Source organism: Natrix helvetica, assembly GCF_964273705.1.
Source record: "Natrix helvetica genome assembly, chromosome: 2".
In the NCBI taxonomy this organism is placed as follows: domain Eukaryota; kingdom Metazoa; phylum Chordata; class Lepidosauria; order Squamata; family Natricidae; genus Natrix; species Natrix helvetica.
Window position 1 is genome coordinate 21,745,917 of NC_138552.1, and position 14,816 is coordinate 21,760,732.

The 14,816-nt window shown below is 38.7% G+C and overlaps 1 protein-coding gene across 6 annotated transcripts in view; it reads right to left on the reverse strand.

Moving 5' to 3' along the window:
• Positions 1–237: 237 nt before the first annotated feature.
• Positions 238–14,816, reverse strand: part of RICTOR (RPTOR independent companion of MTOR complex 2) — a 60,094-nt gene continuing 45,515 nt past the window's right edge. For all 6 annotated transcript variants that reach the window (XM_081943571.1, XM_081943570.1, XM_081943569.1 and 3 more), the window contains 9 exons: positions 12,613–12,842; positions 10,314–11,340; positions 8,552–8,732; positions 8,218–8,302; positions 7,088–7,321; positions 6,487–6,645; positions 5,050–5,173; positions 3,539–3,677; positions 238–3,436 (listed from right to left, as the gene is read on the reverse strand). In XM_081943571.1, the coding sequence (XP_081799697.1) occupies positions 3,362–3,436; positions 3,539–3,677; positions 5,050–5,173; positions 6,487–6,645; positions 7,088–7,321; positions 8,218–8,302; positions 8,552–8,732; positions 10,314–11,340; positions 12,613–12,842 (2,254 nt within the window). In that variant the 3' untranslated portion in view covers positions 238–3,361. The remainder of the gene's footprint in view (positions 3,437–3,538; positions 3,678–5,049; positions 5,174–6,486; positions 6,646–7,087; positions 7,322–8,217; positions 8,303–8,551; positions 8,733–10,313; positions 11,341–12,612; positions 12,843–14,816) is intronic.

Here is a 14,816-nt window from a genome sequence, read left to right on the forward strand (position 1 = left end):
GTTCATTACTGTAAGAAGTCAATGACCTGTCATGTGACAGTAAGTAAAATGAATTCATAATGCATGAATTTCTATCCAGATTCCAGGTATGTTGTGTTATAACAAATCGATTAACAAAATAAGTATAACATCATATAGATGCCACATTGGTTCAGATATACCTAAATTTACTTAATGTTATTTTACAATTTTTGATGACGCTGTTGCCCATACAGCTAAGGTCAATTGATCTTGGGCAGTATTCTGAACAGAAGCCAAAACTCTATTTTTTAACAAATTCAAAAAGTTATGTATACCAATGTGTTATTATCTAAGTAAATATATTAGTACATTTTGCTGAATTTACTTTTTAATTTTCCACTGCAACTAAGCCGTTTTTTTCAGTAACGACTATAGTTGAAAGCTGAACTATCTTTGTTTTAAAGAAAACTTTTTCATCTCCTTTTGCCTTGAAATCAAAAATGCAAAACACCGAATAAATGAATTAATTTCACCTAGAGTTATCAATCTATAGATCTTAATACTCTATCAATACTGAGGTAGCATTCATAACTACTATGTACAATCAACTATTCGTTGTTGTTTTTTAACTGGAAGTATTGTACGAATCCTTTGGAATTTACACCACCATTTGGTCTACACTGTGGCTGCCATTTTGGTTCTGCACAGAAGTGTTATCACAGTAGTTTTATCTATGAGCAAAGCATCTCTGAATATTGATGGAAACCTATTAATGAACCCTGCATAACAAGCTGAAGCCCTTCCTTTATTTTTTCCTGACCCACTTCTCCCCCCTCCTCCTATCTTTTCTTTGGGAGGTTCTCATAGAAATTATGGAACTACTGTAGCTTCATGGCTCTCCAGATGTTCCATAAATTATTGTAATGCAGTTTTGCCAAACACTCATAAAGAGGAGATGCTGAAATCTAGACTCTCAGTGGCGGACACTTCTCTCTGAATTATATCTGCTGCTATTCCCAACATAAACTTTACTCCATGGTTCAGAAACAACAACCACACCAACAGGAAGCAGAGACCACCCCATTCCCTCCTGTAGTCTCTAAACTAAACACCTGAAAGAACAGGGGGAAAAAACCCTCACCAGTTTAAAATACTATATTTAAAGAAATATTTCAAACTTGAGAAGGAAATATTTGAAATTTCTCCAATTGCTCCTTTCCTCAGTTGTTCAGTTTTTAAAAGATCACTAAAGTAGAGAAATAATAATAATATTCTCAATAGACATTCAAATTTCATGTCTAGAAATGTAACAGCAAAACATTATGAACTCCCCTTAAGATTATTCAGCTCTGGTTGTGAATGGTAAAACTCCTTATGACAGTTCTCTAGGTTATCCATACTGCATTCTCTATGTACCAAAGTAACATAACCCAATACCTTAGAGAGGATTAGACTGACTCAAATATTATTCTGATGTATCTCTCACCTAGAATGTTCAAAGCAGTATAATGAGGTAATGTAAACTTCTGCTTGGAGGTAGAAGACATGTATTTTCTTAAAAGGTTTTAGGAAGAGGAAGAAAATGCTTCATCCATAATAACTGTGTCCCATAATCTTATGTAGAATGTCTTTATCTGGTCTGTGAGTTCTTATCTGTTGAATAACCTGTTCTTGAGAGAAGTTAGAAGCTAGAATACAAATTAAATCAGGTATCTTAGGTGCCTAATTCTTGTGAGGAGCGATCTATTTTTTAAAAAAGCGATCAAATGCCTTAAGCTTCAGATGTCCTACCTGGCAATTTTAGGGTGGCAGGGGGAAAAAGTGTTTTCAGATTTATGTGTAATGAACTATCAATCCTGTTTCTTCAACTATGAGATTTTACTTGTGATCACTAGTCCTGAAGATTCAATTCACAGATAAACTTCTGCTTCATCTTTCTTAACCAACAGTATGACTGTAATGATGGTGTTTCCTTTCTTCTAGAAATAGAGAACAAAATCATATTTTGATATGACAATGTACTGAACCTAGACATTGCTAGCTTTCATAACAAATGCATATATGCCTCTAAGAACAAATTTATATATGTGTGTATGTTAAACTGAGCTAATTTCATCTCAACAAGCAAATCTTTGCATACTTTTAAGGGGAGATAAACTTTGATGGACATATTCCCAGTACAGTCTACCTGAATTATTTCCATACACAAGAAATGACCAAATAACCCTACAGATTTTGTAAACAAAACAATTATACATTTGTAAATGTCCTTTGATTTTACAAGAGACTTTTCAATTTGAAAATAAATTAAATTTGTTTCAACCTCAGACTTGCATAAATTTGATATTGGAGAGAATGGAACTACATACCATCACTATTACACAATTTGTGCTAATTTTACCAAAAAGCAATGTAGCACTTCAACACTGCACATTTAAGGCTTTTCATTACAATTATTGGTATTATCTTGCCATTAATCTTTTGTCTGTATAATTGAAGCAAATGATTAGGAGCAAATTTAAAACCATGGAATGTGAAATTATTATTTTGCATTTTTCTTGATAAAAAGCAGCAATAAGTATTAATTTTACTTGATTTACCTGACATAAATTATTGTTTTTGAAGATCTACATTTAGACAATCAATCAATTACTGGATGAACATTAATGTAGAACACCCCATTACAATGCATGCATTACATGGAGATAAATCTAATTCCAGGGGAATGGTGGGTTTTCCCCCCATAAACTAAAACTGTAGTGAAATTCATTAATTGGTTCAGTTTAACATAATTACATGAAACTGCAACAAAACTGGAAAGACTGCTAATATTATAACAATAAAATAAGTTAAGGTTACTCCCAAACCTACTGAAGATTTTCCGGGAGCAGAAATTGTCCAAGTAGTGTTCACAAAAATTAAGAAATATATCAAGGAAATCCCCTAATGTCATGGTTATAGCATGCTCCATTGATGACAATGGGATACAGACTAAGATACCATGTCTCTCAAATCCAGGGTAAACAAGCAAGGCATCAACTCTGTCCAAAACGGAAGTCAAAAGTCAACCATGTAAACTAGGTCCCGTGTAATTTGTCCTCTATTTTTGTGACATTGCATTTAAAAAATAAGTGAAATGAAAACCTGCATAAGTGTCTGGTGCTTCATTCTTCTTGCATATCTTGTTTCTTTCGTTGTTTTAACAATTCCCCTCAGGGCTCAGATGGCTTTGGAAGCAAGTTCCACCGAAGAAAAATTCTACAACTGAGCATCCAATTTCATGTACCAGAATTCCTGGAACAATTCAGAAGATGGCACTTCTCTGTTGCCCAGTCAGTTATTGACTGTTATTGAATGCTACCAGTAACTTCACATTTATCACATCATGGAACACAAGAGGTCAGGATTCAGTTGATGGGCTATCTGTTTGTTGATTTGACAGTGAGACTAAAATAGCTTCTGCTTCTTCATGCATCTAGAAGAAAATAGCATGTGCAGTGTTTCCAAGGCAACGTATATGGGGCACCAACTCGGTGCCCACTTTTCCCAGAGTTCACTAGATTTTAATTCTACTCACCTGCAAAAACTGTACATCTTGAAAGAGTTCTTGAATGAACCGTCTAGATGGCAATCGAAAAGTGCAGTGAGCTAGCAAGTAGGATACTTCAGAGTAAAGGCATATATCATCAAATGCTTGGGGAAACTTCTCCTTAATTCTGGACCATAAACAACAAGGAAGCATGTTTTAAAAATGTTCCATCAAACTTGAGTCATGGTTCTTATTTTTAGGCAAATCTTACAAATAAGCATTTGAAATAAAATACGAAAAAATACCCAATGCAAATAAGTTAGGTTCCTTAACTAAACTTAAGGAACCTAATCTAAATACAGGTAGTGCTCGACTTATGAACACAATTGAGTTTCAATTTTCTGTTGCTAAGTGACATTTGTTAAGAGAGATTGGTCCATTTTATGACCATTCTGCCACAATTGTTAAGTAAATCACTGCGGTTGTTAAGTGAGTAACACGGTTGTTAAGTGAATCTGGCTTACTCATTGATTTTGCTTGCCAGAAGTTTGTAAAAGGTGATCACATGACTCTGGGACAATTGCAACCATCAGATGGGTCAGCTGCTAAGCATCTGAATTTTGATCACATGATCATGGGCATGCTCCAATAGTCGTTAAGAGTGAAAAGTGGTCATAAGTCACTTTTTTTAGTGCCATTGTAACTTCAGTCACTAAATGAGCTTTTGTAGGTCAAGGATTATCTCTATAGCGTTTTCTTGACATATGACTTGACATATTGATGGTGTCAGCCTCTGTTCGCTATTTGCTTTCGGCTGCCATTGAAACGGGGAGGGGGGGCTGGTATTTGGGAGGGGAAGTTTAAGTACAGGAGAGATTGTAAACGGGAGTTTTGGTCTCACTGTCTACTGCGCATGCTGAAGATTAGTGCTTGGTGTCGGTCAGGGCCAACCGTCCTGCATACCAACCTGATGATGCTCCTTGAAGATGGAACTCACATGACACCTATGGGATTTGCAGATTGGACACTGGGATGAGGGTTACCGAGGGACGGGGTTTGGTCACATATTGATATGTATGATTTTGAGCACTTTTGCCTCAGATCTTGCTTTGTTTAGCTGCTATCTTTTCATAACCAGTAAAAGTACTCTTAAATCTGCAAAATGGAGTTAAGCGGTTTCTTTCTTGGTTGCTGAGGGAGGCCGGCTTGACAGATGGTTCAAATTAATGACAGCCTCAGAAAGGATGTTTTATGATCTGTAAAATACTTTCAACTGTTGCAACTTTTTCCGCCCTCCAGAGTCATATGATCACAACCTGGTGCTTGGCAACTAATCCTCAGCAATTCCTTCCTTAGTCCTTTCTATCATTTCTAACATATTATTGTGAGTTCTATTTTGAGATACAACATAAGAAGTGCCAGAAGTACACCTATATGTATATGTATATAAAGGACCTGAACTGATTTGTGTGCAATATGAGAACAATTCCATTCCCAATTCAAAGATAAAAGGAATATTACTTGTAAAAGTTAAGAATAATGGGGGACGTTTCACTTACGTCAAGAGACCTGTTTCATGACCTTTAGTTCCTACCGAGCTACTCAAGTTGATTACTAATCGCAAAACTTCCTTTCTCAGTAGTATGCGGCATACTGGAGTATCATCTGGGATTGATTTCATGCCTTGAAAAAAGAAATTGAATAGTATGTTAAACTGAAACAGCATTTGTACCCTGTTTTCCCGAAAATAAGACAGGGTCTTATTTTCTTTTGACCTCCGAAATATAGCCTTGGCCTTATTATCGGGGGAGGAAGGTTATTATTTTGGAGCCAGGCTCTTCGGGAGTCCGCTGGCAAGAGAGCAGCCACCCGGCAACCCTCCTCTCCAGCCGGGCAGAGCACCACTCACAGACCGAGCGGTATCCCAAAGGCGCCAAGCCGTGCGAGCCAGGGCCGCCACCATCCCAGCATTGAGGATGGCTTCTTCTGAGCGGGCCAGCCGCCTGCTGCCGAGTCTTCAGGGAGCCGGGGCAGAGTCTTCCAGCAGTGGCTGCTCTGGGAGTGTGCTTCCCACTCGATTGTTGTGGCCCGGCTGCCGGAAGACTCAGCAGCAGGCGGCTGGCCCGACTGGCCTCTCAGAAGAAGCCATCCTCAGTGTTGGGATGGCAGCGGTGGTGGCAGCAGCAGCCCTGGCCCTGCAGGGAGAGCTGGCCCAGGTCATGGGCCAGCCCCCTCCCCCACTCACATGGCTTGCTGCCTTCGGGATACCGGCCGGAGGGTGGGTTGTCCACTGGCCTTATTTTGGGGGAAGGCGTATATGCCCACCCCAAAAATCTGGCATGGCCTTATTTTCAGGACATACCATATTTTCGGGGAAACATGGTACTGACTGAAATATCACTAGATAACATTGACAAAGTCTGTTATTTTAAAGATGCAGGCCAATGGGCATGAAAACAATTGTCAAGTACAAATGTTATTCCTTCTGTTTCAAATGGGCATACTTACTCATAAGGGGGACCATGGAAAAACAAGCAGAATGAGCTAAATCCCAATCAAAAGCCCAAAGCATATATAGCTCTTCCCAAACGGGAATGAACTATTCTGGAGGTGACTATTGGATTAGGAAAAGACCCCATCTTTCCCGTGTGCTTCATGTTCCCCTCCTCCCCTATCTTTTAATGATATTTATTATTTGTTATTTATTATTTTATTATTTTAATTTATACTAGTTTTAATATTTGTAAGCTGCCTAGGATCCCCTCTGACAAGATGGGTGGCACATAATTTTAATAAATCAATAAATAAATACTGGGAAAATATAAAAACAGAAATTCTGCAAAAAGTGGGAAAGTTAGTAATGCCTGGATAATCAATAATCATCTTGATTATTCCAGTGTTAAGAAGCAGGGTGCAAAGTTGGGATTTCTGATGAAAGCATCCAATAGCCAAGCAACAAGAACCACCAGAAGCAGCCTTTGTGAAAAATAACTCACCTATGATGAGATCAGTACTCTTGGTACTACTAGCTGATCCATGGGATACAGCATCACTACATCCTGAAATTCCAGAAAACTTCGAGGAATGTGAAACCACATCCAAATGATTATGCATAGCCTTTCCACACCAGTCTGAATAAGGAATGTCTGAAAATTCTGATAAAGTTTGATATAAGATAGATGGAATAATTTACATAGAAAAAAAAATCCAGCATGATATACATAATTTACATAGAAAGAAAAAAAAACCAGCACGATACAGAACTGAATGACTTAGAAACAATCCAACCAAACATGAACTATTTTGATAACAATGCACTAATAAAGGAAAAGTATTGTAATGATGAATTTATGAGGCAGGCACTATGGTTCTCAAAACAACAGTAAGAATGGGAAAGGATAGTTTCCATAGGATTTGCCACCCTGAGAAATTAAACATTCAACAAAGGTTTCTAGCTTTCGAGATTATGAAATAAATTTTGGAATTCTGTCTGAAGCAGCATCAGAAAATGAAAGCAGAATGGACAACACTTCCAGTCTTCTAGTTATTGCAGATCAGATTCAAGTTGCTGCCTGATGCAGATCTGGTAGCACTAACCTGGGTGACTATATGCAGAGTTCAGTTTGTTATTATGCTGACAATCGAGGATGTGCGTACAAACACAATAGAGACAATTATCTTCAGTGTGTTCTTGGAGTCCATTGTCTTCCATGTTTTCTAGGAACTGGGACGCATCTGAACGACTTGTGTTCATAATCTCCGTAAGACTTATCTGCTGACGAAGCATCTGGAAAGGACTCTTTACAAGCTCAGCAGACTCACATGACAAACCTGGAAGCATTTGGTTAAGCAACAGAAAATGGAACATAATGGAGCAATACAATAGCACCTTCTGCAGTTAACTGCCCAGAGCTGCTTCAAAATGAGATGGGCGGCAAATATATACAATCAATCAATCAATCAATCAATCCCTATAATTCTCTTAAGGCATATAAAATAATAAGCCCACATTTGAATACATTTCAATTGTTAAGGGAACTTTGCTGTAGCCTCATAAAATAAGCACACTAATAAATGTCTGTTTCTCTTTATGTTGCCCAACACTACAAAAATGTTCTCAATACTTCATTTATCAAGATCCAGAGAACATTTTAGGCAATCCAGTCCTCTATGGGGCATATTCTGCTAGTACAGGGGTGGGCAATTTATTTGCCCAAGGGGCCACATGAGAAATGGATTGTTGTGGTGGCCCCCACTGCCACTGTGGGCCCTGATGCACACCACCAATGCTCCACCATTGCTGATATCCAACTGCAGCCATGGGTCAGATTGAGATCGTCTGAGGGCCAGATGTGACCCGTGGGCCATAAAATGCCCAGATCTATGCTAGCATAACATAAACATGACTTTATGGGATATGGAAAATTAAGATGCTGTGAATAATGTCCTACCATGTATTTACTTCTCTATATCTCATTTTTTGTCTGCATGAAGATAATTCCATTTGAATATAAGGCACGATATAAGCCAAAATGCTTTGAATATACTCTCAGAAGTGAAAGTCCTGGAATCTGTGCTATGAAACATGACTGTCGTATTTCCTATTTCAGATCACAGGGCTTAGAAATCAGCAGTTGGGATAAACGCTTTCTTTCTAAAGAAGGAGGTGCAGAGCTTAAGGAAAGTGGCAGGCGACCATGTAAGCCAAAAGAGAATATAAAGCATACCTGAAGCATCCTGGGCAAAGACTCGACTGCCCCGATCATCATAAGAAAGGATAGTTTTCTTCTGGAAATATGGGGTTTCTTTTACCTGAAATATTTTAAGGCAAAAAAATTATGCAGATCAAGTTTTAAAAATAGTCATTATTTCTGGAAACACTGAGTAGTTCCAGTGTGAAGTATTTAACATTCAACAATATTCCAGTAAGTGTAATTAATAAATTTGCAGAATGTTCTCTATGTATTCCTAGGGGTGAAATTAAGTGTTTGATGCAGAATAGCAACCCAATACTTAAGATGACTAATTCCCTCTCTTAAGATAAAAATATTGTCCACATACCTGAAATATTTCATTGATGTCAACCGGGAGAGCAAGTCCAATGTAATCGTCTGAGCTACCATAGGTAGCATTAGACACCATGGAACGAACAGAAGAAGAACGCTGCAGTGTATTTTGGTTTATAGGGCTTAATAAATCTTCTTTATCTAAGGATGATGCATAGCTCAAAGCTCTCATGAATCTGTAACATGCGGAAGGAGCATATTTAGAATAACAGCCCTGGTTTTATTATAATGAGTACCATATTTTAAAATACCATGGCTAATTTTAGTTCAAGTATCAGTTTGGTGTAGTGGTTAAGGCACCAGGCTAGAACCAAAAGACCATGAGTTTTAATCCTGCCTTAGGTATAAAACCAGATGGGTGACCTTATCGTTCTCTCCCAACCCTAGGAAGAAGAAAGCCACTTCTAAAAATCTTGCCAAGATAATTGCAAGGACTAGTCCAGTCACTAGGACTTGAAGAAGCACCCCAAAAGTACAAAATTAATATGCTATTTAGTATTTATCTAGTCTTGATTAAATAAAATAGAATTTCTGATGCTTCCTGAATCTGAATGGTATCATGCTGTCTAGTAGAAGCCGGAACTATTAGGGGTATGAAAAGTAGGGGAGTGTATGTGTTAAATCAGAAAAGATGGGTGATAATAGCAGCACAAGTAAGCCACAATCCTTTTGTATGTGATTCATTCATTCATTCATTCTCTCTCTCTCTCTCTCTCACACACACACACACACACACACACACACACACACACACACACGTGCGCCCACACACTGACACAGTTATTGTGATAACAGCAAAGAATAATTCTGCCATGGCAGCACTCCCCTGTAGCCAGTATGGATCATCTAAAAATGTCCTAAGTCATTCTTCATTCATTTGGAATCATAGGCTACTAACACCTCTAAAAAACAAGATAACAATAGAAATAGCACTTAAGACTTATATACTGCTTCAAGTGCTTTACAGTCTCTCTAAGCAGTTTTACAGTCTCAGCATATTGCTCCCAACAATCTGGGTCCTCAGATGGTCAGAGAATAGCTAAATGTAAAGTTATATGAACATTATTGATTCATTTAAATATGAATGAGCAAGGCCATTCAGATTAGAGCAATTTCAGGTCCCTTTTAACTATAAGTCTCTGATTTTTTCAGACATGTTCAGGAAATAGATAGCAGAAGTGCCTTCAGTCTTCATACTGCTAGATAATTGATTTAATTGCAGGGAAGAAAAGCAGCATACAAATACACTACCAAACACAGACATTACTACTACCAAACACAGACATCAATCCCTCTAGATGTTTAAATGTTAACGCCTTTTCTTTTCACCATTTTAAACCAATGGACTTTAGACTGTTTTTCCCCCAGCTTTAAAATTAGAATCCACCTGTGCATGATTACCCAGTTGTTCTGTCTCAGGGTATCAAACTCGCTTCATCACGGTGGCGTCGTGACGTATTGGGACATTCCCCCTCCTTTGCTAAACTGGGCGTGGGCGTGGCCAGCAATTGACACATCCGGCCCATGGGCCGCGGGTTTGCCCTGTTCTATCGGGTTTAAGCAGTGCTAATTCTCCCTTCACATCTTGACTCCTTACAGCTGTTTTAGCAGAGGTAAAAATATTATAAAAGTCTTCTTGGAAAACAGATTTTCCTTAAAATGTACTGGGCGAATAGAGAGATCAGTATTTCTTTAAAAAAATAACTCCTCTCCCATGATAATTTTAATGATGAACAGCAGAAGATGATATTACTCACCTGTTGGGCGTTAGTCGAGAGTCTAGGCTACCAGATTTCATTGTGATTGTGTCTGTGAAGAGTACATCCTTTGCTGGAGAAGCCAGGGCTTCAGAATGTGACAGAGAGGGATGCATCCTCTGCTGTTGCAAGCGTTTCAGGGTTGCATATCCAAACGCATCTCGAGAACTGGTGTAGCTAAAATTATAGTCAGCCAGGCTTTTTATAGTAGCGAGAGAAGGAGCTTTTAGTGACTGGGCCCTCCGAGGAAGCGTGTGCGAAGACCCGGGCGGTACCAGGGAGACAGAATTTGACTTTGACAGAGGGAGGTGGTTAGACTGTGGGGTGGAACACTGAATTGTTTTAATGGTCTTAGTACTCACCACAGTACTTAAGCTCCCACAGTCAGTGTCTACATTGGTAGCATCCACTCCCATAGTCTCTCGGGAAGGGCTTGAGCTCATTGAACTTATGCCACTTGTGGTCGTGTCCGTATTGAAACTCAAACTACGACTCTTGAAATGGGTCTGCGTGGAACCTTCTATGAGTCTCTCTCGGCTGGAGTTTTCCCTGTGATTTTCATGGCCAAGACTTTTGGGAAGCTTAAGGTCATTTTCACCAATACTTGGAGTACTATCTGCATCTTCGCTATGCTTGCTCCCAACAAATGAAGTTTCTAGTTTCAGAGTGTGAATCTTAGGAACCTTGAACACCGGGGTAAAGTCATCTCCCCGTGTAAAATCCATGCTGCTGCAAGGTTCCGTTACTGTCCGGTTTCGCCTTAAGCCCATCTTGTTCTCCAAGGAAGACAGCTTGCCTCCTTTGGGGTCACTGCTGCTCCTCAGCTTTTTATTCGGTAGGGTAAGAGAATTCAAGATGCGATTCCTGACAAGTCTGCGGGAGGAGAAAAAGGGGAAGGGATTGCGGTCCTTATCCTTCACAGGCCCGGTATGGTCATAGAGATTCTGTTCTGCATCTTCTGAGATATTTAAGAAAAATGTGCTAGTGGAGGTGCTGCCAATCCGGTCATCTTCCAGGATGAACATGCCTGAAATGAAAAAAAAATGCTCATATGTTAATTATGTCAATTAAGGTTAGTTCTGCAAGGAAGCTGAACAATAAATGAAAGCAACAAATATAGGGTGACTTCTTACATATTCTAAAAATCAGAAGTATAAGAGTTTATTGGGGATGAAATCTTTACCAATATTATTTTATTTATTTTATTTCATTTGATTTCTAGACCGCCTCCTCTCCCCGAAGGGACTCGTGGCGGTGTACAGGTACCAAATTAAAAACCATACAAATAATAATAAATATAATTAAAATCAGATTAAACTTTAAGCCCCTGTACAAGTTTATAAAATTAAAAACTTAGCCTAAGACCAACCCGTGAAATTTAAAAATACAGACTATCATTTTACAATTAGGCCTTATAGCCTAGGAAAATTTCTCCTCCAATTTAGCGATAACAGTCCCTGGATTTCACCTCAGAATGTTAATCATGACAAGTATTTATGACATTGTCTTCACCAATTTACATTTTTACGTAAGTGTTCTTATTTAAACATGCATTTTAGATCTAAATTTTCATGTAGATCATTGATCATACAATTAAGAAATGAAAAAAAAATATTTGATTTTTTTTCAAATGTAAATTATGCTTGAAATCAGTCCCAGCATAGATTAAAAGTCCCATTGGCTCCTGTATCATGGTCCCAATCTGGATCTGCCACCGATTTGCAGTTTACTTCTTAAAAAGCAAGCAACTGCTAGTTATATGAAGGGTTTCTGAACTAATATTGCTCTCAAGATCTTGGAAAAACTAAATCATTCTTTCCAAAAATGAGTTCACAGAGGTGCAGTATGTACCTAGGTATTTCTGGCTAAGAAACCATTGACAGCTACTAGCAAAACAAAGAAACTAAATTCACCAACAAATACATCTCAAAAAAATAAAGTTTGCCCACCTCTTTGCTAATTTATGACTGGAATAACACATTATTGATGTTAACATGTTACCATTAATTCAATTATTAAAATTAAAATTAATGTAATTTGGAATTATGTTCCTTGTCCACAAAAAAGCAAAATTATTAATTAGGTGTAAAGCACTTTGTTCTTGGTTTACAATATGATTCTAAGCTGTCTCTGCTCAACAAGATGAAAGAATAAAAAAAGACTTATGAGGTAGCATGACCTAATCTATATTGTACTTTATGAAGCACATGCAAAGAAAAAGGTCAGCCTCGTAATCTACATGTTTTTCGGGGGGGAAAGGAAGACATTTGTTAGCTACTAGGGCTGCCAAATAGCTTACTTGATGGTGCAGATTCACTTTCACTGTTATGTCTTGAACTGGTAGATTCAGAGTTCAAACTAAGAGTGCTGGGAATAGAAGAAAGTTCATTGAAGAGTTGCTCCACATCATCGGGAACTACTGGCCAAGGATGCCTTCGACTGTGTCTTACTGCATCCCAATTGTGATGTTTCAGAATATCACAGCCTTGCTTTGTTTTCGCTATTAGGCCAAGCACATAGACACAAGTCCTGCATTTAGAAAATAAACGTTAAATGAAAATCTATTATGGAGTTAAGTGGGAATGCAATGTATTTGAACTATAGAAAAATGCTTTCTCTGTTCCTTTTGAATTTGCTGCCCCAGGTCTCCCTAGGGCCTTGATGGTGAACGTATGGCCCTCTGTGTGGGCACGCAAGCCGTCGCCCAGTGCAGCTCCACTGAGCATGCACACGCATCTCCTGCCACCAGCTGATTTTTGGGTCTGCTGTGCAACTGGGTGACATGTGCGCATGTGCCGGGGGGGGTTGCAGCACCCCCCCCTATGCTCCATTTTTGGCATCAGGAGGCTTCAGGGAGGGCCTCCGGAGCCCGGGGGATGGTGGCCGTTTTTGCCCTCCCGGAGGCTTGAGGAAAGCCTCCGGAGCCTGAGGAAGGTGAAAACTCCCCCATCAGCGCAGGGTGGTGGTCACTCGCTCATGTGTGTGTGTGTGGTCGCGTGTGCATGTGTGGTGGTCGTATGCACATGCGCGGGTGGGCGGGGGACATTGCATTGTGCACACACAATTTCAGCACATGAGGACAAAAACGTTCACCATCACTGGTCTAGGGATTTTTAAAATAATCAGTGTGAAACACTGCCCCTCCCCCAAACATTACAACAGTACTCAAGTTTTTAATGCAAGAAAAATACAGATCTACTAAATATTTGGGGAATAATATCAACAGTTTTAATTAATGTATTTCATTTTTTTCTTTGCCTAATTACACCTGAATTAATAACCTTTTTAACTACTTACTGTTAAATAGTTAAACAATTTACTGTTTTACTATATTATGGAGACTGGAGATTGGAATAGATAGTAAACAAGAAACAATAACATACCAAGAAAAATCAGGAACATTTAAAGGGCTTAGGGATTACCATAAGGCATTTACAAAATATTTCATTTTAAAAAGATTCAAGGGCCAAACTTTACCCAATATTCTAAGCATGAAATGAGCTACTTTAAACTGTCTGAACACATTTAGAACTTAAAACAGAGAAACTGTGCTTAAGCTCCAACACCTTTCAAATTGCTTAAATTGCTTTTGCATTTACTTCAGCTGGAGGAGGTAGCTAATATTTCAAGATGAAAGAAAGGCAATTCAAAAAGGGCTAGGCAGTTTGAGAAGTGGGCTGAAATGATTAAGATGGAATTGAATGGAGAGGAATCTAAAGAAGGAAGAAAAAACAGTAAGGCACAAGTATAATATTGGGGGGGGGGAGGATGGCAGTATGAGAGTAATACATGCAAAAGCTACCAAGAATTATTGTGAATTACAATCTAAGCCAGCACTGATGCAATTGCAAAAAAAAAAAGAGTGCGTCAAATGGTGTCCTAGGCTGTATTAACAGAAACACAGAGTCCAGATGGCAGAAAGCAATTGTTCTCTTCTATCTTGCCTCAATTAGATCTCATGTGGCATACTCTATCCAGTTCTGAACACTATCTTTCAAATAGGAGAAATTGAGAAATTGGAGCAAGATCAAAGGAATGCTACTGAAATTGTAAAAGGTCTGGAAACCACCCTGTGAGGAATAGTTAAAGGATATGGGTATATTTAATCTACTAAATCTCTTCCAATATAATAATCTCAAAACTGTCACTCTGGAGAGGGAGTGAACTTATTTTCTATAGCTTCGGAGGGCAGGACCAGAATCAATGGATTAAATCTGCAAGGAAGCAAGTTCATGCTACATGTCGAAAGGAAATTCCCGACTATACAAATTGTCAGCTGTGGACCAAAAAATAGCTAGTTCTTCATGGTAATGGTCTCAAGCCATAACAACATTTTAACTGAAATGTGAGATATCCTTTGCTAGAGGCCTTCCAACAGACTAAATGGTCATATATCTGAGATGCTCTACTAGATCCTACAGAGATTGCCTGAGAGAAGGTTGACCTCTCAGGTCTCTTTCAGCTCTATGATGTCATAAAAATCTAAATATATTGATGCTCAGA